Source organism: Delphinapterus leucas, chromosome 2, assembly GCF_059928025.1.
Source record: "Delphinapterus leucas isolate spDelLeu-1000000601 "Yukka" chromosome 2, BTC_Dleu_Yukka2, whole genome shotgun sequence".
Classification (NCBI taxonomy): domain Eukaryota; kingdom Metazoa; phylum Chordata; class Mammalia; order Artiodactyla; family Monodontidae; genus Delphinapterus; species Delphinapterus leucas.
In genome coordinates this window covers 74148021-74172534 of record NC_143130.1, presented here as the reverse complement: position 1 = coordinate 74172534, position 24514 = coordinate 74148021, and the positions used below count along the sequence as shown (strand labels likewise).

Below are 24514 nucleotides of genomic sequence, written 5' to 3'. Positions count from 1 at the left end.
GCTTTGGTATCCCCACCATTTTTCACTGTATCAGTTTCAGCTTAAATACAAAAACTAAAGTATCTGCGAAAACATATTGTATTTCAGTGAAGAACGAGCTCAGTTCTGCACAACTACAGCAAATCTTTTAAGTATTTATCAAAGTACCCAAATACTAACATGTTTAACAGCTTTTGTCAAGAATTTTGACAGGCTATTATGAGAATTAAATAAGTTAATATGTTTGAAGTGATTAGACCAATACCTGGCATATAGTAAGCAGTTTTTAAGTGTTTAATGAATATAAATTTCATATTACTTCTGAGGTGCTAAGCAGAAATATGTACCACCTGTCATCTCTTTTTAAAGTAACTGATGACATTTTTGAATTTAGAATTTAGCTCTGATGCCTCTAAAGAGCTGAACAAGTTGGCTGAGCTCAATTTATTTGCTCACTTTGCTCTACTCCTTCCTACCATACTCACTTTCTTGGACCAAGAGCTTGGACCCACTGTGACACATTAACTGGAGTGAGGGGAAAAGAAGCAATCATGGTTCAACAGCATGAATTCCAGTATCCCCAATGTCAAATACTGAAATTATAGGCACTAGACCCTCTCAAGGAGGAGTTTTTGGAGGCATATTAAGAGCAGCTGAAATGTGTATACAACCATTAATTGTCACTGATACATCCATTTAGTTTCAGTAAACGAGATGTAATTAAACATTGTTATCTCTAATTTCTCTTACTAAACTTTTAATAACTCAGGACCACTAGACTAATAAATGAAAAAGAAAAGTGAGCGGAAAAAAGTTTACATTTCCTCTTCAAAATATTGGAAAGGGGTAAATAAGCACATAGAAGAATTCTCACTTGGCTGGACATCTGCTTGTCCTTCATAGCTCAAGTCAGAATCAGAACACCTGAATGGCTCCAAAAAGTTCTCAGACTTGGTAGGTTCATCTGACCAACTGAAGATAGGCATGTTATGGCTTATGACATCTGGTCCATATTGACAATAAATAGGGAAAAAATAGGGTGGTTTATTTTAATCATCATTTAAGGGCAAAACAAAACAAAAAATTCCACTGTGGTCAGACGGTAGTCTCTAAATATACATGATTTTTAAAAATTTCTTTCAAAATATAATGTTCCAAATGTATTTTCAATGTTAATTTCTTTTAAAGAAAGAAATTCATTATAATTAAATACATGATATTAAGTATACATTTTCATTGTTTAATCCACAAACACTAGGATTCATGAGATTGAAAACTATTTTTGCTGCTCTTTCTAGAACAGTACTCCTACTTTCTAGTCACCTATTCCTAGGAACAAAGCTATCAGCAAAATTTTTGCCTGAGAACATTAAGATACAATGATTACTAGAATAAACTGGTACCACATTAGGTGATATCATAATAATTTGCATAACTAGTTTGCCTCCCTATTATAACTTCCTAAATGGGTAATTTAAACAAACTTTTCCCATGAGGTCCTGTTTGTTTGCCTTTCTGTTTCCAACAAAATAAAGTTAGATTCCAAGAAGTTAATAGGTCTTGGTACTATGACCTTTTGAAGAAGTTGGTTTACCCATAAACAAATCTGGATTAATGGCTTAATTCAGTTGTATCTACTTAGCTCTAAAACTACAGGAAAACGACACGTACTTATAGGGCAATTGTTTAAAATTGTGAACAGATAGCAACTCTAGAATAGTTATTTTACAGTGTCATATTAATTCCTCCTAAGTAATTTACACTTGACTTCTAGGTTATTCTTAATTCAAAGCTAAAAATACCACTTTTTGTTTTATTCCAAAGATTACTTTGTCACATGCTGACACAGTTATCATAGACTGAATCTCAAATTTATATTTCCATAAGCATGATAAAGATCTTAGAGAAAAGAGTAATTTTAGTCAACAGACTATCACTTATAAACATAATTAGTATAGTAGGAAGCTCTTAAAACGACAGGCTGGATCCCTTACGCTACTCAGTAAGTTTGGAGCCAACTTTTTATTAATATAACATAGAAATTATAGCAACAATCTTTGCCTGAGCTAACCAACATTAGGAAGGGAAAAGCGTTCCAAAAATTTAATTCCTAACTCAAGTGGTTAAGGAAAAGGATACTCTGGATAATTATGGCACATGAATTGCCAATTTGCAAAGAATTAGAAAATGATAAAATACATATTGCATGTTATACTAAACATCATTTAATTTTTGATATCACAAATACCCTATATTTTTTTGGAACCTTGATATGTTATAATACTAAAAGACTTTTCGATAAACAAAGCACCAGCTCTAGTCCCTATAATTCCTAATAGTTCCAAAAAAAATCATTCTTAGTATTCTAAGTACCAACATTTCTTCTAAGTTATAAATACCAACATTTCTTCTAAGTTATAAACACAAAAATGAAAAAACTGTGGGTGCATTTCTTCCTCTCATTCCTCAACCTTCCCTTACTTCTCACTTTTTTTCCTGTAGAGAACCTAACATCCTGCCAAGGAAGTTATCAAGAGAAGGGTTCAATTCTGAAATATAAAAGACAATATAATGGGAAAAAACAGTTTTCCTACAAGCTTTTAGAAAACTTCCACTAGTGGCAACTTTTAACATTTCAAGTTTTCACAACCACAGAAAAAATGGGTTAATAAAAGTGCCAATTTGGGGGCTCCCCTGGTGGTGCAGTGGTTGAGAGTCCACCTGCCGATGCAGGGGACGGGGTTCGTGCCCCAGTCCGGGAGGATCCCACATGCCGCGGAGTGGCTGGGCCCGTGAGCCATGGCCACTGGGCCTGCGCGTCCGGAGCCTGTGCTCCGCAACAGGAGAGGCCACAACAGTGAGTGGCCCACGTACCGCAAAAAAAAAAAAAAAAAGTGCCAATTAATCAATAATACTTGGAGAGTTTTTAGTTACCTTGGATTTGTATTATCTAAAACTGTTGTTCTTTCCATCTGTTTGTACATATAAACAAGAGTTAACAATATTATTCATTAAGATACAGCTTTTAGCAAATGAGCTTAACTCTTGATGAACTCTAAAATCGCTCCTCATGGGAAAATTTTATTTTTAGAAATCATCTGTTCATCTCTTATATGCTTTGTATCTTGAGAGGCAATGAGGAAAAAAACTAGAAACTTTCAGTTTGAAAGTGCATATGTGTGTATGAAAGGTGAATGGGGTAAAGAGTTCTCCCTGTAACACCATTTAAACTATAGCAACTATACCACTGAGCTAAAGCATGGCAAATTATGTCCATAACCCCCCACAATGTAAAGCACTAATTCCAGAGTTCCATGGGACTTTTAAAAAGTCAAAACATGACAAATGAGAAAGAGAACTGAGTATTAACTCCTAGACATTCCCAGATCTTTTTTTAAGGGTGTATATTTTCAAGAAAATGATCTTCCTTTTAACTTTTCTGATAAAATGTTTCTAACTTTTTTGCAATAATGTTTCAATGACAATCAGATCTAAATATATCAGATATAAAAAGAGCTACCTAACCAGATATTTAATATTTAATACTTACCTCTCTTTCTATGAGATGATGCCAAGTCCAAATCAACATTTCGTCTTCCACTCTGTTAAGTTAAAAATAAATAATAAAATTTAATTGTGAAAATTATTTAAGATTAAGATTTAATAGAGTACTAAATAAAATAAAAAGTAATCTGCATAATTATAGCAACGTGCTACTTATTCACCAGTCAAGTCAGGCTAAGAACAATAAGTCTCTAAAAACCCACTGAAAACAGTTCAGGCACATGACTCTGAGATACTAAAACACAAAGTCAATATGCACATTAATAAACAGTGTAAAGTAGCAGAACTTTTTCTTTGTTGTCACCTTTTTCTTCTTTGAAATCTTTGTCTTTTATCTTTCTAACACAGTATGATCTCTTATTAATACCCTCTAGATGCCTAAAGCCCCTGTAGCAAAGTCCCATTTTCCAAAATCACTACTTGCTCTATCCTCACTTTCCATTCTTTTCAAAACTATTAGCCTTGGCTAGGTGTATAGAAGAAGAGAATCTGATGAACCCACACTAACAGAAGAATAACACAGTCCTAAGCTTTCTGGTAGTATTTTAAAAGACTTCAAAATGTTTTTAAAACCTCTTAAAATAAAGAAATCTCAAATGGTTAAACTGCAGCCAGCTTAATAAAACAGTGAAGGCTTTCAGGAAGAACGGAAGTATATTTGTGTGTGTGTGTGTGTGTGTGTGTGTGTGTGTGCGCGGGTGTGTGTGGTGGGGAGGCACTGGTGACAACTATCTACTCTATGTACAGATAACCATATACAAACCCATGACTTAGATTTATGCACAGATTTGACATTATGGTCTCAGCAATTTCAATTGCACTTTATCACACAATAAAAAAGTTGGTGGCAAAGAAGAAAGGCTGCAGAAGTGACAAAACAGACCCATTTGGGAAATGTCATTTAGAAAATTTTTTCCTGGTAATACATATAGACATACGTACCCACATTGTGGATAAATACATTTTGTTTTACATATACACACACACACACCAGAAATAAGTATGTTCCCAGGCCATTTGATGCTGGAGAAAACACCAAACAGTTGTCACAACAGTTCCTGAAGACAATGCTATCTCATGCAATATAACATTTTTATTACACAGTACCTTTGCCATGAGGGCTCATGGAAGAAATTTATCTCAGGTCTCAGAACCAGAAATATCTGAGTTTTTCTTGAAAACCTGGTTTTTATCTTTTACACACTGTGAATCATGCAACTCGTGTTTTTCCTATTTGCTGGCCGATCTCTGGCAGAACATCACAGGATATGTGTAGAGGTGTACAAATCTTACTCAGGGCTTTATTTTCCTCTCTCAGTTTCTTTTAGCCCTAATTCATTCTCTTATACTTTTATAAATAGTATTTATTTTTGTATGCTAAATCAAATCCTTTGTGAAAGAGGGCGGTAGGGAAATGAGGGAGGTAGATTAGGAGAGCGTAGTAAGAAATGCTGGTAAGTATGACATGTGTCAATCAAACAGTTAACTGTGTAACTGTTGACTTAGGTTTCTCTGGTCACTAAGACAGAGTAGATAATATATCACATAATACTCTTTACGAAAGAAGGTTAAAACTCAGATTTAGCATCAAGCTGGTTAACTTCAGTTATTTTAAGAAAGCATTTCATTCACTGACAATTCAGGATAAACAAGTACTACCAGATATCAAAGACATCAATGACAATCCTAAATAACCTCAGACAGAAGGGTAACATATTTCAGCTGGAAAATCCCACACTGCCCCCACTGCTTGCTCCTCTTCGTCTACAGGAGCCTCAGCCTGAAGGCTCAGCCCAAGTCTCCTCACCCACAACAGAATCTGCACTCTCTAGTTCCTGACTTTTCCACCTTTTATGACACAATCTTTCTAAATATTCCATAAGAAAAGTTGATTAAGAGTCCATCTTTCCCAAAAATGTGTTTCTTAATCTTTTTAAAATTCTGCAGAACCTAAGACGTGGCAATTATATCTAGGTTCAACCCACCTCCATTTATCTGTCTTCCCATTATGTTTTGAAAACATAACTTTCAACATGTTTTAAACTGTATTACTAAACTTGTTGTTCACAACAACCCCACTGAGGCAAGTATAACAGGTAGTGGTATTCCCCATTTCAAAGATAAAAATGCTGGAGCTCAGAAAGGTTAAGTGTCTTGCCCCAGGTCAAAATCAATAGAATCTATTGTGACTAAGTCAGATTTCATTGTTTGCTTCCAAAAAGTACGCCACTTTAACTACATTTATCCTCATCTTTTAACTTTCATTTCAGTTGAAATGAATTATCAGTCATTTACAATATGCAAAGCACAATGTAGGAGGCATGAGGGACATTAAAAAAACTCTAGACCTTCTAAGAGGTCTACTGGAAAGAAACACTAATAATACATAAGTAAGTCCAACATGAGACAAACCATTAGTGGTTTATTATAGATGCTAACAAACTGCCATGTAAATAACAGACAGAGTCACTGTGAGTAATCTTAGGAAAGTTTTCTGGAAGAGATGACATTTTAACCAGGCCTTAAAAGAGAGGCAGGACTTCATCAACAAAACCCAGGAGAAGGACATTTAAGGCAAACGATGCTTGAGCAGAGGCTCAAAAGGTATGTTTGGAGTCTGGCAGATGGACTACTATGCTATGGCAAAAATGCAGATTACTGCAGGGGAAAACTGGCTTCAAAAGCAGGCAAGCAACATTTTCCAGAATCTTTGATTTCTGGGTAGGCAGTGCAGAGTCACTGAGGTTTTTTTTAATAGGAAGGTAGCATGACCAGCAGGTGTTCTGTTGTTGTTCTTGTTGTGTTTGTGTGTGTGTCTGTGTTTTTCTTTTTTTTAATTTATTTGTTTTTATTTTTGGCTGTGTTGGGTCTTCGTTGCTGTGCGCAGGCTTTCACTAGTTGCAGCGAGCAGGGGCTACTCTTCATTGCGGTGCACAGGCTTCTCACTGCGGTGGCTTCTCTTGTTGCACAGCATGGGCTCTAGGCTCACCGGCTTCAGTAGTTATGACACGCAGGCTCAGTAGTTGTGGCTCACGGGCTTAGTTGCTCCGTGGCATGTGGGATCTTCCCGGACCAGGGCTCAAACCCGTGTCCCCTGCATTGGCAGGCAGATTCTTAACCAGGGCACCACCAGGGAAGTCCATTGTGTACATTTTTAAGAGCTCTACCTCTGGGAGCAGTATCAAAGGAGAGGAACTGGAAAAAGTAGGGAGATCAGTTTGAAAACTACCAGTTCAGTCAAAAGTAACAAGGGCCTATATTGAAGAGTGGAAAGAACAAACAGGCACAGAAATTTTACCAAAATAGATTAGACAGACATTCATTCATTAAAAAAATATTTAATGACTGCCTACTGTGTGCCAGGCACTATAGGTACTTGGGATACAGCAGTGAATAAAACAGCAAAAACTTCTATCCTCAGAGAGCTTATATTCTAGTGTAGACTAAGAGAAACTGATAAATATAGCAAATAATGTTAGGTGCCAGGGGGTGAGGGGGACAGAGCAACGCAAAGCAGACAGAGAGTGAATATCTGGAAAGGAGAGCAAACTGGAATTTCAAATAGAGTGGTCAGGGTAGGTGTCACTGAAAAAGTAACATCAGAACGAAGACTTGAAGCAAGGGGATTTGCCTACAGACAACAGTATTCCAGTCAGAAGAAACAGCCATGTAAAGGCCCTATGGGGAAGTTGTGTGGTATGTTCATGGAAAAGCCAAGAGGTGTCAGTGTGGCACAAGGAGAGTCATCAAGAAAGAGAGTAGCAGCAGAGGAGATCAGAGAGGAGTGAGGCCAGGATATGTAGAGTCTTACAGGCCCCTGCAGGGACCTAGGCTTCTACTGAGAAATAGTAAAGTCATTGGAGGTTTTGAGGAGAAAAGTGACATGATCTGTTATAAAACTGTCACAGGGCTAGGAGACTAGATAATGAGACTGATCAACTTGGAAACATAAATGGACAGAGAGGAATCTCAGTAGATGGCAAGACTGGGAACGTGAACTGGGAGCACAGAAATAATAACGGGAATGAAGAATAAACGGAGGAAGAACAAACAGAAACATACAATGAAACTTGCTTGAAGACACTGTTCAACTTTCCTCAGAGGAGGAATCTTTCACACTTAGAAGTTTCTTTTAAACAACAGCTTCATGTTTATGTAGCACTCTATACTTCTCAAAAATATTTTCACATCCAGTTTCTCAATTCATAAGAGAAGAATTTCAGAGCTAAAAATGAATCTCAATCCAAAAAACCCAGAGCTTCCGTCTGAGCTATCATGTGACATGACCAAGGTCTCAAAGCTATTCATCAGTAGGATCGGGTTCAGAAGCCAAGTCTAACACATTACCACCTACACAACAGGCACTACTATCCTCATATCATACAATGGGACACTAAGACCCAGAGAAGTCAAGTAGCACATACAGATTCACATGTAAGGCAGAGGATCAACCAAAATGAAAATCCAGCTATCAACTCTAAGTCCAAAACTATTCAAATAGAAGCTACCTATTAGACAGCTTTCATTCTATAATTTATTTTACCTATCACACTATAGCACATATTACTTTCTACTTCTTATATAAATCAGCATTGCACTTCTTTGATTTTTACCTTAAATGCCTGCAGTTCAGGTCCTGAGGCTTTTTTGATAGGGAACTGAGAGCTACTGAAAGATTTTAAGTAGAGGAGATATAAACAGGTTTGTATTTCAGGTGTATTATTCTAGTGAAATGTTGAAGATGGGCATAAGACAAGAGATGGGGCAACCAGTATGGAGGTTTTTGTACCAAGCCAGGCAAAAGAGAAGGAAAGTTTGAGACAGAGCAGTGGCAAGAGGGATGGGCAGGACATAGTACAAAGATATTAAGAGTAAAATTTTCAAGGTTTGACTAATTGGACTGTGGGGAGTGAGGAGGTTGCAGGGACCAGGAATTAAAAAAAAGTAGAGTCAAGGATGAACCCAGGTTTCCAGCCTGGGTAGTTAATAGTAACACTTACTAAGATAGGGAATGTGAGAGAAGAGGTTTAGGAGAAAAATGAGTTTATTTTTGAATAGGTTAAGATTGTGGTCACCTGAGATGTTCAGGTAGAACGTCCATCAAGGAGTCAAATACATGAATTTGGAGTTTAGGAACAAGTCAGAGTTAAAGAGAGATATCTGAGTCACTAACATAGAGATGATAAATACCTATGCAATATAGTTATCTCATTTCTCTTAAAAGTTCTTTTAAAAAAGTTTTTGTATGTCTAAAACAAATGTATATTACTTACTCTAACCAAAGTCTTACGTTGCTATACAAAATTCCTTCTTTACTAAATCTAGGTATACCTACCAGTGCGTAACCCTCTTCATCTGATTCAGGCTGAGACAAATCAGATTCACTCCTCGATTTGATCAGTCTATAATTTGGACTTGCGTGGATTAGCCGGCTCTCTGCAGTAAGACTTTCACTCCTGTCTCACATGCACAAAGAAAAGTTTTTCGATTTGGGACTGTTAGTGAACATAAAATTGAATGGAACTAGCAGCACAGAGATAAAACACACACACAGTGAGGAGTAATTATGTCTGTCAATGGAAAACCCTGGCTCTCAGGCAGGTCTAAGCACAAAGTCCTTCTCAATTACATCAGAATAACTTCCATGCCACTAAATTACAGAATTATGCCAATCAACTACTGTTGCTTATATGTGTGAAAAATTGTGCCTCCTCATTTAATCAGAAATTTATACTCCAGGCTGAATTAGTATCACTCTTTACATTAAATTCATCCTTGTCAATTTGTATTTCCTCCTCCATGTCTGTGCTAATTTCAGAATACAATAAGTGAGAATAAACCATTTCAATGCATAAAGAAACAAGGAGAGGAGAGAAATGTTTTAAGTTTCTAGTCAGTCCCACCTGGTCATAAGTCCACCCCCTTCAGAGGCACTTGTGGAAGGCTGCTGCAACTGTCCTTCTTCCCTTCGCTTCTGAAGCTCATCAATCACAGGACTTACTCCTAATATTAACAGGGCACATCGATGGATCACGGAGTTGCAGGCAGCAGTGTACACATCCTGACCCTCAGGAAGGTCTGTGCTGACCCTTCGCTCTTGCTGAGACTGAGGAGGTGGATCATCAGCTCGAGCCCCAGACCCTGCCCCACTGTTCATTCTATCTCGATCTCGGCTACGAGCTACTTCACGGGCTGAGAGGAAACACTGAAAGATTTCTGTAACATGTAACACAAAAACAAGGTCTTAACACATGGGGAGAGAAGAGCAAAGAAAATAACAATAAAAACAGTCAAAAAGTTTGGACCAAAAACTTATTGAAAGAGGGAAAATCATTTTTTAGACATTAAATACTAAGTAACTAAGTTAAATTTTATTAAAAATACACGTATAACATTAAACTTTTTATAAAAATTACAATAGGAAATACTTATGCCTTTACAGAATTTAGATTTGGTTGATTCTATTTCTACTCTTATGAGTTTGATCAGTGGTTTGCAAAGTGTGGTTCTAGAAGAGGAGCATCAACATCATCTGGTACTTGTTAGAAATGAAAAATACTGGGCCCATCCCAGACTTTCTAATCAGAAGCTCTAGGCATGGAGCCAGCAATGTACGTTTTAACAAGCCCTCCAGCGGATTTTGAAGTCCATTAAAGTTTGAGAATCACTGGGTTAGATAAAAATAACTGCCTATTTCTGAAATGTTCACAACCTTGGTTTGAAATTGTCAGGTTACAAAAGAAACAGACAAAAGTTAAGTTGCATTAGTTATAATGAAGAGCCCCCTTTCCCCTTCCGAAGTCCATATAATTCCTAATACCTACACTTTGTTGTATTTTAAACATATTACATAAGCACAACCATTAAAGGTCTTTGCTGAAACAGAATCTGGTTATAATAATATGGCCAAGACGGCCCCCAGAGTCAAATAGTATCACCAGGAATGTCCATCTTATGCCAGCTCTTCCCAATTCACAAGTGTAAAAAGTGGGTTTAACAAGGTTCTGATGCAGTGATAGGTATTTCACAATAGGAAAAGAATGTTTTACTCAAATTTAAGTGAAGATGGTATTTTTAATGGGGAACCCAGGCAAGAAAGTTAGTAAAATACTAGATTTGTCTGTTAGTATGGAAGTACAAACTTTAAAAATGCATTTGTATATTTCAAAGTATTATTATAACAATATATTCATTATGCTGTTGAAAGTCCCTTATTTCTAAGAAAATCAAAGCAACAAACTAACAGTCTAGAGCTAGAAATCAGTTAAAGTAATTAAGAGAATGGTTACTGGAATTTGGGGCAGACCTGGTTCTAATTCCAGCTGCTATGAACAGTGGCCCTAGGCACATAATTTTGCCTCCTTAAACCTCAGTTTGTCCATCTTTAGAACAGGGTAATACTAGAAATCATCTAAGACGGAGAGGATTATGAGTTAATCTATGTGAAGCATTTGACCCAGTGCCCAGCATATAACTGATGCTCAAAATGGCAGCTAGTTTAAAAATTATTACTCCCTGGGTAACTATTACGCTTTCTTTTAATATAATTGAGGGTTATCTTTTGTTACTGTGCTTTCCCCTTTGGTCTTTGCTTTTAGGAATTTCTAAACTAAGTCTTAAGTTCATCTGTAAATGTTCCCTCAGCCTAGGTTTTAAAATATAATTATTCTCTGGGAATTTCCTGGCGGTCCCGTGGTTAGGACTCAGTGCTCTCACTGCCAGGGCCCAGGTTCAATCAATCCCTGGTTGGGGAGCTAAGATCCTGCAAGCCACGCAGCACAGCAAAAAAAAAAAAAAAAAAAAAAAAAAAAAAATATATATATATATACACACACACACACACACACACACGTTATATATATATATTTTTTAATATATATATAAAATTATTCTCCACCTCCTCATCTCCAATCCCCTCTTCTCCATCTGAACCTTATATTTCTCCTCTTGTTTTAATGGGCTTTGGCCTTGTTTTGAGTCACCTCAAAATCATTTTTAGAAGTATGCACAACACAGAAAAATTGATAATAAAGTAAGTGTCAAATTGACTGAAATATATATACAATCTCAATACCAAATGCATAGATGGCCAAAATGTTTTAGGCTACAAAAGTAAATATACACTTTAACTTGAAACAGCCAGATCACTCAAAAGATAACAAATGTTTCAAAGCTTCCATATTTCTCTTTAAACATCTAAATGATTACATTTTAAAACTATCTGTAGCCTTGTAATAAAAAAGTATGAAAAATGTCATTCACCAGCCAATAATATTCTCATGTATATTCTTGCTCTCTACTGAAATCAGCAGTGCAGTCAGTGGGGGAAGTTTGTAATTTAAAAAGTTCTACATATGGAAAATAATTGGGCTCTCCTAATAGGCTTAGAAAGGGGCTCTCTTCCTCACCACCCAGAGGCCAGCCAGGTGAATGGACAACTTGGTACCCTCCAGAGAACATGCTTTGAATGTCCCTATCCAATGACTCATGGGCATCACTTCATAAATGAGACTCAGTGGAACAGGTACTGTTTCCAAAAGCCTGCTTCCAGAGCTTTTCAGCCCAAAACACGCAATCCAACAGCTTCAGAACGGAACTAGCAGTTGTAAGAACTGAAATGTAGCTAATCAGATCATCAGGAGAATATCACACCTCTTTAGAAAAACTGTAAGGAAATGTTTTTGCCTCTCTGTTCTACAGTCAGTTTCCCTACCAAAAAGAATGCCACAGTGTGTATCTGTAAAGCAAGACGGATATACTCACTGCCAGCTGTCATCACTTCGTGTTCCCGTTCTTCCTCCTCATCCCCCGGCTCTGGATGCCCCTCTTCCCTATCTCGCTCAGCCTGTTCTTCCATTTCAGCTTCTTCATCAATGGTCCGGGTAAATGAATGCTCCTGAGGATCAACATCTGCAGAGTCTTGGTTTTCCGAGATCTTAAAGAAATGATCAGAGCTACACTGAATATATATATTTTTTAATTTTGAAAAATATCATTAAAACCTTGACTTTTTTACCATGGAAAATAATGCTAACAGCAGTAGTAACACATGAATTTTACCACAAAAACAAAAGATATACTGGATAAATCTGAAAAGATTAGAAAGAATGTATGTACACAAAATATACAGAAACATCTAACTATGCTCTCTTCCTCAATATTTTGATTAAAATGTCATGCTGTAAATTGACTCATACATATCGCTGTTCTGCTGTAAACTGCTAACTTAAAATGAGTTGAGTACGACACCAAGCATAAAAGGTAAAGAACATGAAATGTGATTCCATTCAGTCTCCCTCAAGCTGTGTATGTTATTGTTACTCTGTATAAATGTTTAATAATGCTAATTTAAAACAAAACAGTATTTTTTAACCTTTTTTTGGTGAAAAACTTTAAGTTCTACTCTCTTAGCAAATCTCAATTATACAAACAGTATTGTTTTTAATTATTTTCTTTACTTTGTTTGTCCCTGAGGAAACCAAAAATTAGAAATCTGGTAAGGACAATGTTAATTTTATTTCCCATGGTGGTTATGCTACCTCGTAGTCATCTAAAGAAAAGAGTCCTTACAACAGGGGTGAAGAGAGTCACAAACATCCCACATATTTCAGTATAAAGCACAAGTGAAATTTTTTAATGATATCCTCAGATGTACAATAAAAGTTATTTTGTGATTCATGATTGGATGGGGATACTGAGCAGTCAGTCAGACTCACAAAATACATAAGTCATGTATCTCCACAATATTTAAGTTTCAAATTTGAGACTCAACAAAATGGTTAATTAGTATATTTCATGGGCTTTCAAGGTCACTAACAAATAGTTGGATCCACAAATATTAAATCAGTGCATGCCAAAAGAATACTATAATACAAATGTAGAGATAAAGTTTGGTTTTTAAAATCTAAGATCTAAATAATGGAGTGCAAAGCATCTAACATATGACGTTTCAAAGTAAGCACTTTTGAAGGTGAGGTATCAGGCTATACTCATAATTATAGGATCGTGCTATCAGGATTACCAAGCACTTTAGAAATCATCTCATTTTTGTTGCAAGAATTACTTCTGGAACATCCTTAATTAAAGTTTTCAATCTTGACCTCCAGCAGTGGGCAACTCTAATCATTAGAAGGCTTTTTTCCTTACATTCAGCTAACAACGATTCTCCATTCAGTTGTTACCCTTTGGTCCTACCTGTGCCCTCTGGAACAACAGGGAACACATATATTTCCTCTCCTACATGGAAGTCCTTTAAATATCTTTAAGGCACCTATCATACGATTCCCCTTTGCTTTCATTCTCTAAGCTAAACATTTTTGACACTTTCCAGTTCTTGTATAAGATGATTTTCAGACCCTTAACCAATCTAACTTTGCTAATATCCCTCATAAGTTATGGCACCCCAAATCAGATAGGATAATTCAAACGCGATCTGATGAGCGTAAAACAAAGGAATAATATTTCATGTGATTTGGACAATTCAATTTGTTGTTATTACCTATATGGCCTAAGAATATATAAACTTCCTTAGCAGCCATATCACACTTGATAAGTGGGTGGTTAAATAAACCCCCAATCTTCTACTCATCCAATTATTTTCACTAGAAAAAGAACTACTCAATATTTATTGAACATCTGCAATAATTAAGCCACATTTTTTTCCCCTCACATACACAAATATGGAGCTATCTCTCACAGCTTGCAGAAAAACATAGAAATTAACTGATTTCCAACTTTACCCATCTGTCTCTTGATGATGACCTGGTCTGAATAAGTTCAAGGTTCTTGCAAGCAAGTAAACGACTTCGAACTTTGTACACACAACGGTACACTTCTGATAAGCTTTTACCAGGTTGATATCTAAATAAAGAACCAAAATAGAAAAGTTACTTAATTTCTGACATCATGAGAGCAAGTATTTGTCTGAGGATAGTTTTAAGTTACTTGCCGGCTTTCTCCACATGCTTGACTGAGTAAATTTGTGTGTTTCAGAAGAGCTGCAAGAACAAATCTAGACACAGTGTCCAAGAGTGACTCATTACTTAAAGTTGCACTGTCCCAATCTGAAAATAAAAATGATACACTGACATTTCACAGAAAACAGTTCAGAGGTAATTTTAATAGCTTTAGTAATCTAACACCTGAATTTTATCGTTTTCCTAAGCAGTTATTTAACAAATGCACCTACTAGATCCCGCATACTGTGCTAGGAACACAGCAGTGAACAAAACTAAGTCCCAGACCTCACAGAGCTTATATTCTAGTTGCGGTGGGGGAGGGGTATGAGGAGACAATAAATAAAAACATTAATATGACAGATAAATGTTATGGAGAAAAATAAAGCAGGGTGAGGAGAACAGGGAATACTGTACTGTGTGGGTTTACTATTTTTTATAAGCTGGTTTGGGAAGGTCCCCAATAAGGCTACAATCAAGTAGAGAGATCTAGATGAGGTAGGGGAAGAAGCCACACAAACAGTGTCCTTTCAAAAAAACTATGTAGAGGCCCTGCCTGAGTTCAAGGAGGACAGAGCAGCTAGAGGAAAATGTGCATGCACGAGAGTGACAGGAGACATTAGAAAGCTGTCTGGGGTCCAGATCACATAGGGCCTTGCAGGCCATTGCAAGTCCTCTAGGTTTTACACTGAGGGAAATGGGAAGGACCATTAGAAACTGTGAACAGAGGTACGGGATGATGTGATCTGTGTTTTAAAAGGCTCACTCTAACTGCTGAGTGCAAAATTTACTATAGGAACAGCAACAGCAGAAGTAATTATTACAGTAATTCAGGTAAGAAATGATGGTGGCTTAGACCATAGTAGTAGCAGTGGGGTTAGTAAGAAGTGGTTAGACTCCAGATGTATTCTGAAGGTAGAGTTGAAGAAATTTGTTGATGGATCAGAGGTGCACATGAGAGCAGACAAGGATGACTATAATGTATTTAGAATGCAGTTGGCTTTTACTGAGAGAAGATCACAAGGACAGCCCTTTGGGAGGATAGGTATCTGTAATCAGGAGTCTGGTTCTGAATACTATGTATTAGACACCCTAGTAGAGATACTGAGTAAACTAGTCAAGTTGTACATATGTGGTATTTGAAGCCATCAGATACTGTGAATACATGTATATTTAGGTAGGTAAGAAATGAAACAACATTTGGACAGAGATGAGTATGTGCAACTGAAAACCCAAATCACAGCATTAGATGATGAAAACTAGTCAGCTGCTTTCTTTAATTCCATGTTAGCACACCAGTTCTATAATTTAAAAATGAAATACATTCAGTAGATTCCAAATGGGGATGGGAGGTTTACTGTCTACTCCCAGAATGTCTGCTAGACTCTGTTAATTTGACAGATTTACCATGCTACTTAAAAACAAAACCAAGAACGGAGCCCGCGTTTCCGCAGAGCTGGAACTCCCGCAGCTCGGGGTCTCTTCCCTCCGCCATCACGGAACGGCCCCAGAGCCTGAGGGGAGGGCGGCCTCACTGAGGCTGCCGGCTCTGGAGGGGCCCCGGCGGCCGAAGCCGTTGACAGTCGTGGGGACGGCAGGCCGGGAAGATGGCGGAAGAGTAAGCCGCGGAGATCGCCTTCCTCCCCACAGATACACCAGAAACACATCTACACGTGTAACAACTCCTACAGAACACCTACTGAACGCTGGCAGAAGACCTCAGACCTCCCAAAAGGCAAGAACCCCCCCACGTACCTGGGTAGGGCAAAAGAAAAAAGAATAAACAGAGACAAAAGGATAGGGGCGGGACCTGCACCAGTGGGAGGGAGCTGTGAAGGAGGAAAGGTTTCCACACACTAGGAAGCCCCTTCGCGGGCGGAGACTGCAGGTGGCGGAGGGGGAAAGCTTCGGAGCCGTGGAGGAGAGCACAGCAACAGGGGTGTGGGGGGCAAACCAGAGAGATTCCCGCACAGAGGATCGCTGCCGACCGGCACTCACCAGCCCGAGAGGCTTCTCTGCTCACCCGCCGGGGCGGGCGGCGCTGGGAGCTGAGGCTCGGGCTTCGATCGGAGCGCAGGGAGAGGACTGGGGTTGGCGGCGTGAACGTAGCCTGCAGGGGGTTAGTGCGGCACGGCTGGCCGGGAGGGAGTCCGGGGAAAAGTCTGGACCTCCCGAAGAGGCAAGAGACTTTTTCTTCCCTCTTTGTTTCCTGGTGCGCGAGGAGAGGGGATTAAGAACGCTGCTTAAAGGAGCTCCAGAGACGGGCGCAAGCCGCGGCTAAAAGCGCGGACTGCAGAGACAGGTATGAGACGCTAAGGCTGCTGCTGCCGCCACCAAGAAGCCTGTGTGCGAGCACAGGTCACTATCCACAGCCCCCTTCCAGGGAGCCTGTGCAACCCGCCACTGCCAGGGTCCCGGGATCCAGGGACAACTCCCCCAGGAGAACGCACGGTGCGCCTCAGGCTGGTGCAACTTCACGCTGGCCTCTGCCGCCGCAGGCTCGCCCCGCACTCCATGCCCCTCCCTCCCCCCTGGCCTGAGTGGGCCAGAGCCCCCCAGTCAGTGGCTCCTTTAACCCCGTCCTGTCTGAGCGAAGAACAGACGCCCTCCGGTGACGTATACGCAGAGGCGGGGCCAAATCCAAAGCTGAGCCCCTGGGAGCTGTGAGAACAAAGAAGAGAAAGGGAAATCTCTCCCAGCAGCCTCAGAAGCAGCGGATTAAAGCTCCAGAATCAATTTGATGTACCCTACAACTGTGAAATACATGAATAGACAATGAATCATCCCAAATTAAGGAGGCGGACTTTGAGAGCAAGGTTTAGGATTTTTTCCCCTTTTCCTTTTTTTGTGAGTGTGTATGTGTATGCTTCTGTGTGAGATTTTGTCTGTATAGCTGTGCTTCCACCATTTATGTCCGAGGGTTCTATCCACCCTTTTTTTTTTTAAGATTTTTTCTTAAAAATTACTTTTTATTTTAATAACTTTATTTTACTTTATCTTCGTCCTTTCTTTCCTTCCTTCCCTTCTTTAGACAATGAATCATCACAAATTGAGGAGGTGGACTTTGAGAGCAAGATTTAGGATTTTTTCCCCTTTTCCTCTTTTTGTGAGTGTGTATGTGTATGCTTCTATGTGAGATTTTGTCTGTATAGCTTTGCTTCCACCATTTGTCCTAGGGCTCTATCCATCCGTTTTTTTTTTTCTCTTAATAATTATTTTTTTATTTTAATAACTTTATTATATTTTATTTAACTTTATCTTCTTTCTTTTTTCCTTCCTTCCCTCCTTCCTTCCTTCCTTCCTCCTTTCTTTTTCTTTCTTTCTTTCTACTTCTACTAATTCTTTCTACTTTTTCTCCCTTTTATTCTGAGCCATGTGGATGAAAGGCTCTTGGTGCTGCAGCCAGGAGTCAGTGCTGTGCCTCTGAGGTGGGAGAGCCAATTTCAGGACACTGGTCAACAAGAGACCTCCCAGCTCCACATAATATCAAACGGCAAAAATCTCCCAGAGATCTCCATCTCAACACCAGCACCCAGCTTCACTCAACAACCAGCAAGCTACAGTGCTGAACATCCTATGCCAAACAACTATCAAGACAGGAACACAACCCCACCACCCATTAGCAGAGAGGCTGCCTAAAATCATAATAAGTCCATAGACAACCCAAAACACACCACCAGACGTGGACCTGCCCACCAGAAAGACAAGATCCAGCCTCATCCACCATGACACAGGCACTAGTCCCCTCCACCAGGAAGCCTACACAACCCACTAAACCAACCTTAGCCACTGGGGACAGACACCAAAAACAACGGGAACTACAAACCTGCAGCCTGCAAAAAGGAGACCCCAAACACAGTAAGATAAGCAAAATGAGAAGACAGAAAAACACACAGCAGATGAAGGAGCAAGATAAAAACCCACCAGACCTAACAAATGAAGAGGAAATAGGCAGTCTACCTGAAAAAGAATTCAGAATAATGACAGTAAAGATGATCCAAAATCTTGGAAATAGAATAGACAAAATGCAAGAAACATTTAACAAGGACCTAGAAGAACTAAAGATGAAACAAACAACGATGAACAACACAATAAATGAAATGAAAAATACTCTAGATGGGATCAATCGCAGAATGACTGAGGCAGAAGAACGGATAAGTGACCTGGAAGATAAAATAGTGGAAATAACTACTGCAGAGCAGAATAAAGAAAAAAGAATGAAAAGAACTGAGGACAGTCTCAGAGACCTCTGGGACAACATTAAATGCACCAACATTCGAATTATAGGGGTTCCAGAAGAAGAAGAGAAAAAGAAAGGGACTGAGAAAATATTTGAAGAGATGATAGTTGAAAACTTCCCTAATATGGGAAAGGAAATAGTTAATCAAGTCCAGGAAGCACAGAGAGTCCCATTACAGGATAAATCCAAGGAGAAATACACCAAGATACATATGAATCAAACTGTCAAAAATTAAATACAAAGAAAACATATTAAAAGCAGCAAGGGAAAAATAACACACAAAGGAATCCCCATCAGGTTAACAGCTGATCTTTCAGCAGAAACTCTGCAAGCCAGAAGGGACTGGCATGACATATTTAAAATGATGAAGGAGAAAAACCCGCAACCAAGATTACTCTACCCAGCAAGGATCTCATTCAGATTTGATGGAGAAATTAAAACCTTTACAGACAAGCAAAAGCTGAGAGGGTTCAGCACCACCAAACCAGCTCTACAACAACTGCTAAAGGAACTTCTCTAGACAAGAAACACAAGAGAAGGAAAAGACCTACAATAACGAACCCAAAACAATTAAGAAAATGGGAATAGGAACATACATATCGATAATTACCTTAAATGTAAATGGATTAAATGCTCCCACCAAAAGACACAGATTGGCGGAATGGATACTAAAACAAGACCCATATATTTGCTGTCTACAAGAGACCCACTTCAGACCTAGAAACACATACAGACTGAAAGTTAGGGGATGGAAAAAGATATTTCATGCAAATGGAAACCAAAAGAAAGCTGGAGTAGCAATTCTCATATCAGACAAAACAGACTTTAAAATAAAGACTATTAGAAGAGACAAAGAAGGACACTACATAATGATCAAGGGATCGATCCAAGAAGAAGATATAACAATTGTAAATATTTATGCACTCAACATAGGAGCACCTCAATACATAAGGCAAATACTAACAGCCATAAAAGGGGAAATCGACAGTAACACATTCATAGTAGGGGACTTTAACACGCCACTTTCACCAATGGACAGATCATCCAAAATGAAAATAAATAAGGAAACACAAGCTTTAAATGATACATTAAACACGGTGGACTTAATTGATATTTATAGGACATTCCATCCAAAAACAACAGAATACACATTTTTCTCTAGTGCTCATGGAACATTCTCCAGGATAGATCATATCTTGGGTCACAAATCAAGCACTGGTAAATTTAAGAAAATTGAAACCATATCAAGTATCTTTTCCAACCACAACGCTAGGAGACTAGATATCAATTACAGGAAAAGATCTGTAAAAAATACAAACACATGGAGGCTAAACAATACACTACTTATTAACGAAGTGATCACTGAAGAAATCAAAGAGGAAATAAAAAAATACCTAGAAACAAATGGCAATGGAGACACGACGACCCAAAATCTATGGGATACAGCAAAAGCAGTTCTAAGAGGGAAGTTTATAGCAATACAATCCTACCTTAAGAAACAGGAAACATCTCGAATAAACAACCTAACCTTGCACCTAAAGCAATTAGAGAAAGAAGAACAAAAAAACCCCAAAGTTAGCAGAAGGAAAGAAATCATAAAAATCAGATCAGAAATAAATGAAAAAGAAATGAAGGAAACGATAGCAAAGATCAATAAAACTAAAAGCTGGTTCTTTGAGAAGATAAACAAAATTGATAAACCATTAGCCAGACTCATCAAGAAAAAAAGGGAGAAGACTCAAATCAACAGAATTAGAAATGAAAAAGGAGAAGTAACAACTGACACTGCAGAAATACAAAAGATCATGAGAGATTACTAGAAGCAACACTATGCCAATAAAATGGACAACCTGGAAGCAATGGACAAATTCTTCGAAATGCACAACCTGCCAAGAATGAATCAGGAAGAAATAGAAGATATGAACAGACCAATCACAAGCACTGAAATTGAAACTGTGATTTAAAATCTTCCAACAAACAAAAGCCCAGGACCAGATGGCTTCACAGGTGAATTCTATCAAACATTTAGAGAAGAGCTAACAGCTATCCTTCTCAAACTCTTCCAAAATATAGCAGAGGGAGGAACACTCCCAAACTCATTCTACGAGGCCACCATCACCCTGATACCAAAACCAGACAAGGATGTCACAAAGAAAGAAAACTACAGGCCAATATCACTGATGAACATAGATGCAAAGATCCTCAACAAAGTACTAGCAAACAGAATCCAACAGCACATTAAACGGATCATACACCATGATCAAGTGGCGTTTATTCCAGGAATGCAAGGATTCTTCAATATATGCAAATCAATCAACGTGATACACCATATTAACAAATTGAAGGAGAAAAACCATATGATCATCTCAATAGATGCAGAGAAAGCTTTCAACAAAATTCAACACCCATTTATGATAAAAACCCTGCAGAAAGTAGGCATAGAGGGAAAATTCTTTAACATAATAAAGGCCATATATGACAAACCCACAGCCAACATCGTCCTCAATGGTGAAAAACTGAAAGCATTTCCACTAAGATCAGGAACAAGACAAGGTTGCCCACTCTCACCACTCTTATTCAACATAATTTTGGAAGTTTTAGCCACAGCAATCAGAGAAGAGAAGGAAAGAAAAGGAATCCAAATCGGAAAAGAAGAAGTAAAGCTGTCACTGCTTGCAGATGACATGATACTATACATAGAGAATCCTAAAGATGCTACCAGAAAACTACTAGAGCTTATCAATGAATTTGGTAAAGTTGTAGGATACAAAATTAATGCACAGAAATCTCTGGCATTCCTATACACTAATGATGAAAAATCTGAAAGTGAAATCAAGAAAACACTCCCATTTACCACTGCAACAAAAAGAATAAAATATCTAGGAATAAACCTACCTAAGGAGGCAAAAGACCTGTATGCAGAAAATTATAAGACACTGATGAAAGAAATTAAAGATGATACAAATAGATGGAGAGATATACCATGTTCTTGGATTGGAAGAATCAACATTGTGAAAATGACTCTACTATCCAAAGCAATCTACAGATTCAATGCAATCCCTATCAAACTACCAATGGCATTTTTCACAGAACTAGAACAAAAAAATTCACTATTTGTATGGAAACACAGAAGACCCCAAATAGCCAAAGCAATCTTGAGAACGAAAAATGGAGCTGGAGGAATCAGGCTCCCTGACCTCAGACTATACTACAAAGCTACAGTAATCAAGACAATATGGTATTGGCATAAAAACAGAAAGATAGATCAATGGAACAGGATAGAAAGCCCAGAGATAAACCCACGCACATATGGTCACCTTATCTTTGATAAAGGAGGCAGGAATGTATAGTGGAGAAAGGACAGCCTCTTCAATAAGTGGTGCTGGGAAAACTGGACAAGTACCTGTAAAAGTATGAGATTAGATCACTCCCTAACACTATACACAAAAATAAGCTCAAAATGGATTAAAGACCTAAATGTTAGGCCAGACACTATCAAACTCTTAGAGGAAAACATAGGCAGAACACTCTATGACATAAATCACAGCAAGATCCTTTTTAACCCACCTCCTAGAGAAATGGAAATGAAAACAAAAATAAACAAATTGGGACCTAATGAAACTTCAAAGCTTTTGCACAGCAAAGGAAACCATAAACAAGTCCAAAAGACAACCCTCAGAATGGGAGAAAATTTTTGCAAATGAAGCAACTGACAAAGGATTAATCTCCAGAATTTATAAGCAGCTCACACAGCTTAATAACAAAAAAACAAACAACCCAATCCAAAACTGGGCAGAAGACCTAAACAGACATTTCTCCAAAGAAGATATACAGACTGCCCACAAACACATGAAATAATGCTCAACATCACTAATCATTAGAGAAATGCAAATCAAAACTGCAATGAGATATCATCTCACACCAGTCAAAATGGCCATCATCAAAAAATCTAGAAACAATAAATGCTGGAGAGGGTGTGGAGAAAAGGGAACCCTCTTGCACTGTCGGTGGGAATGTAAATTGATACAGCCACTGTGGAGAACAGTATGGAGGTTCCTTAAAAAACTACAAATAGAACTACCATATGACCCAGCAATCCCACTACTGGGCATATACCCTGAGAAAACCATAATTCAAAAAGAGTCATGTACCAAAATGTTCATTTGCAGCTCTATTTACAATAGCCAGGACATGGAAACAACCTAAGTGTCCATCATCAGATGAATGGATAAAGATGTGGCACATACATACAATGGGATATTACTCAGCCATAAAAAGAAATGAAATTGAGTTATTTGTAGTGAGGCGGATGGACCTAGAGTCTGTCATACAGAGTGAAGTAAGTCAGAAAGAGAAAGACAAATACCGTATGCTAACGCATATATATGGAATTTAAGAAAAAAAATGTCATGAAGAACCTAGGGGTAAGACAGGAATAAAGACACAGACCTACTAGAGAATGGACTTGAGGATATGGGGAGGCGGAAGGGTAAGCTGTGACAAAGCGAGAGAGAGGCATGGACATATATACACTACCAAACGTAAGGTAGATAGCTAGTGGGAAGCAGCCGCACAGCACAGGGAGATCAGCTAGGTGCTTTGTGATCGCCTGGAGTGGTGGGATAGGGAGGGTGGGAGGGAGGGAGACGCAAGAGGGAAGAGATATGGGAACATATGTATATATGTAACTGATTCATTTTGTTGTAAAGCAGAAACTAACACACCATTGTAAAGCAATTATACTCCAATAAAGATGTTAAAACAACAACAAACCCAAACAAACAAAAAACACTCTTGGAAAATATTAAGCACCAAGTTAACTTTATCTGTTCTTAATTCCTTTTTAAAACTCCTATCTTAAGACAAAAATTTTACAGCTTGGTTTTCCAGTCATTTCTGGATGCTTAGGTAAAAATTAAGTTCAGACTTAACTATTTTACAGGTGAAAAAGTGAATATAAGCATGTAAGATTTTCCAACAGAGAATCTTAAAATGATAGTCTGTATTACACACAAAATTTTCCACACTAGGTTCTTGAGAGATCATCTGTTCCAAGGGATTGCTTGCTATTCTGAAAACTGCTATGACTTAAAATCAAACGACCCCATTCCAAGAAGGCTAATATTCAATTTAAAAGCAAACTGAAGTAACATCCTTTGCAGTATGTCAAATTTATCAGGGATTATCCTCCTGTGCAATGTTTATAATAATAGGTTCTTTTAAAACACCTTCGCTAAAGTTATAGTCATTTCATACCAAGCACTACAAAATGTTTCCACTACTCAGATATAAAGTCTAGGCTATAGTGTACAAGCAATTGAACAAATGGAGCCATAAGAGTTTTTATTCACTTTATGTTTATATCCAGTTTTTTCAAGTGCTCACTGAAAAGTAACAAGTGATAATGGTGCCGCAGTGGTTAAGAATCCACCTGCCAGTACAGGGGACACAGGTTCGTGCTCTGGTCCAGGAAGATCCCACATGCCACGGAGCAACTAGGCCCGTGCGCCACAACTACTGAGCCTGCACTCTAGAGCCCGCAAGCCACGACTACTGAGCCCACGTGCCACAACTACTGAAGCCCGCGTGCCTAGAGCCCGTGCTCTGCAACCAGAGAAGCCACAGCAATGAGAAGCCCGCTCAATGAAGAGTAGCCCCCGCTCACCGCAACTAGAGAAAGCCCACGCGCAGCAACAAAGACCCAAGGCAGCCAAAAATAAATAAAAATAAATTTATAAAAAAAAAAACCTAACCGCACATTCCAAGAAAATGATGC

The 24514-nt window shown here is 38.4% G+C and overlaps 1 protein-coding gene across 22 annotated transcripts in view; it reads right to left on the bottom strand.

Annotated features, from left to right (window-relative positions):
* The window catches only part of HERC1 (HECT and RLD domain containing E3 ubiquitin protein ligase family member 1), a 214834-nt gene that overhangs the window by 101087 nt on the left and 89233 nt on the right, over positions 1-24514 (bottom strand). For 18 of the 22 annotated variants that reach the window (XM_089904370.1, XM_089904371.1, XM_089904282.1 and 15 more), the window contains 7 exons: positions 14492-14606; positions 14283-14403; positions 12307-12478; positions 9447-9786; positions 8879-8999; positions 3530-3581; positions 854-982 (listed from right to left, as the gene is read on the bottom strand). In XM_089904370.1, coding sequence (XP_089760496.1) covers positions 854-982; positions 3530-3581; positions 8879-8999; positions 9447-9786; positions 12307-12478; positions 14283-14403; positions 14492-14606 — 1050 coding nt within the window. The remainder of the gene's footprint in view (positions 1-853; positions 983-3529; positions 3582-8878; positions 9000-9446; positions 9787-12306; positions 12479-14282; positions 14404-14491; positions 14607-24514) is intronic. The other 4 variants (XM_089904330.1, XM_089904333.1, XM_089904320.1 and 1 more) reach the window with 3 other exon arrangements.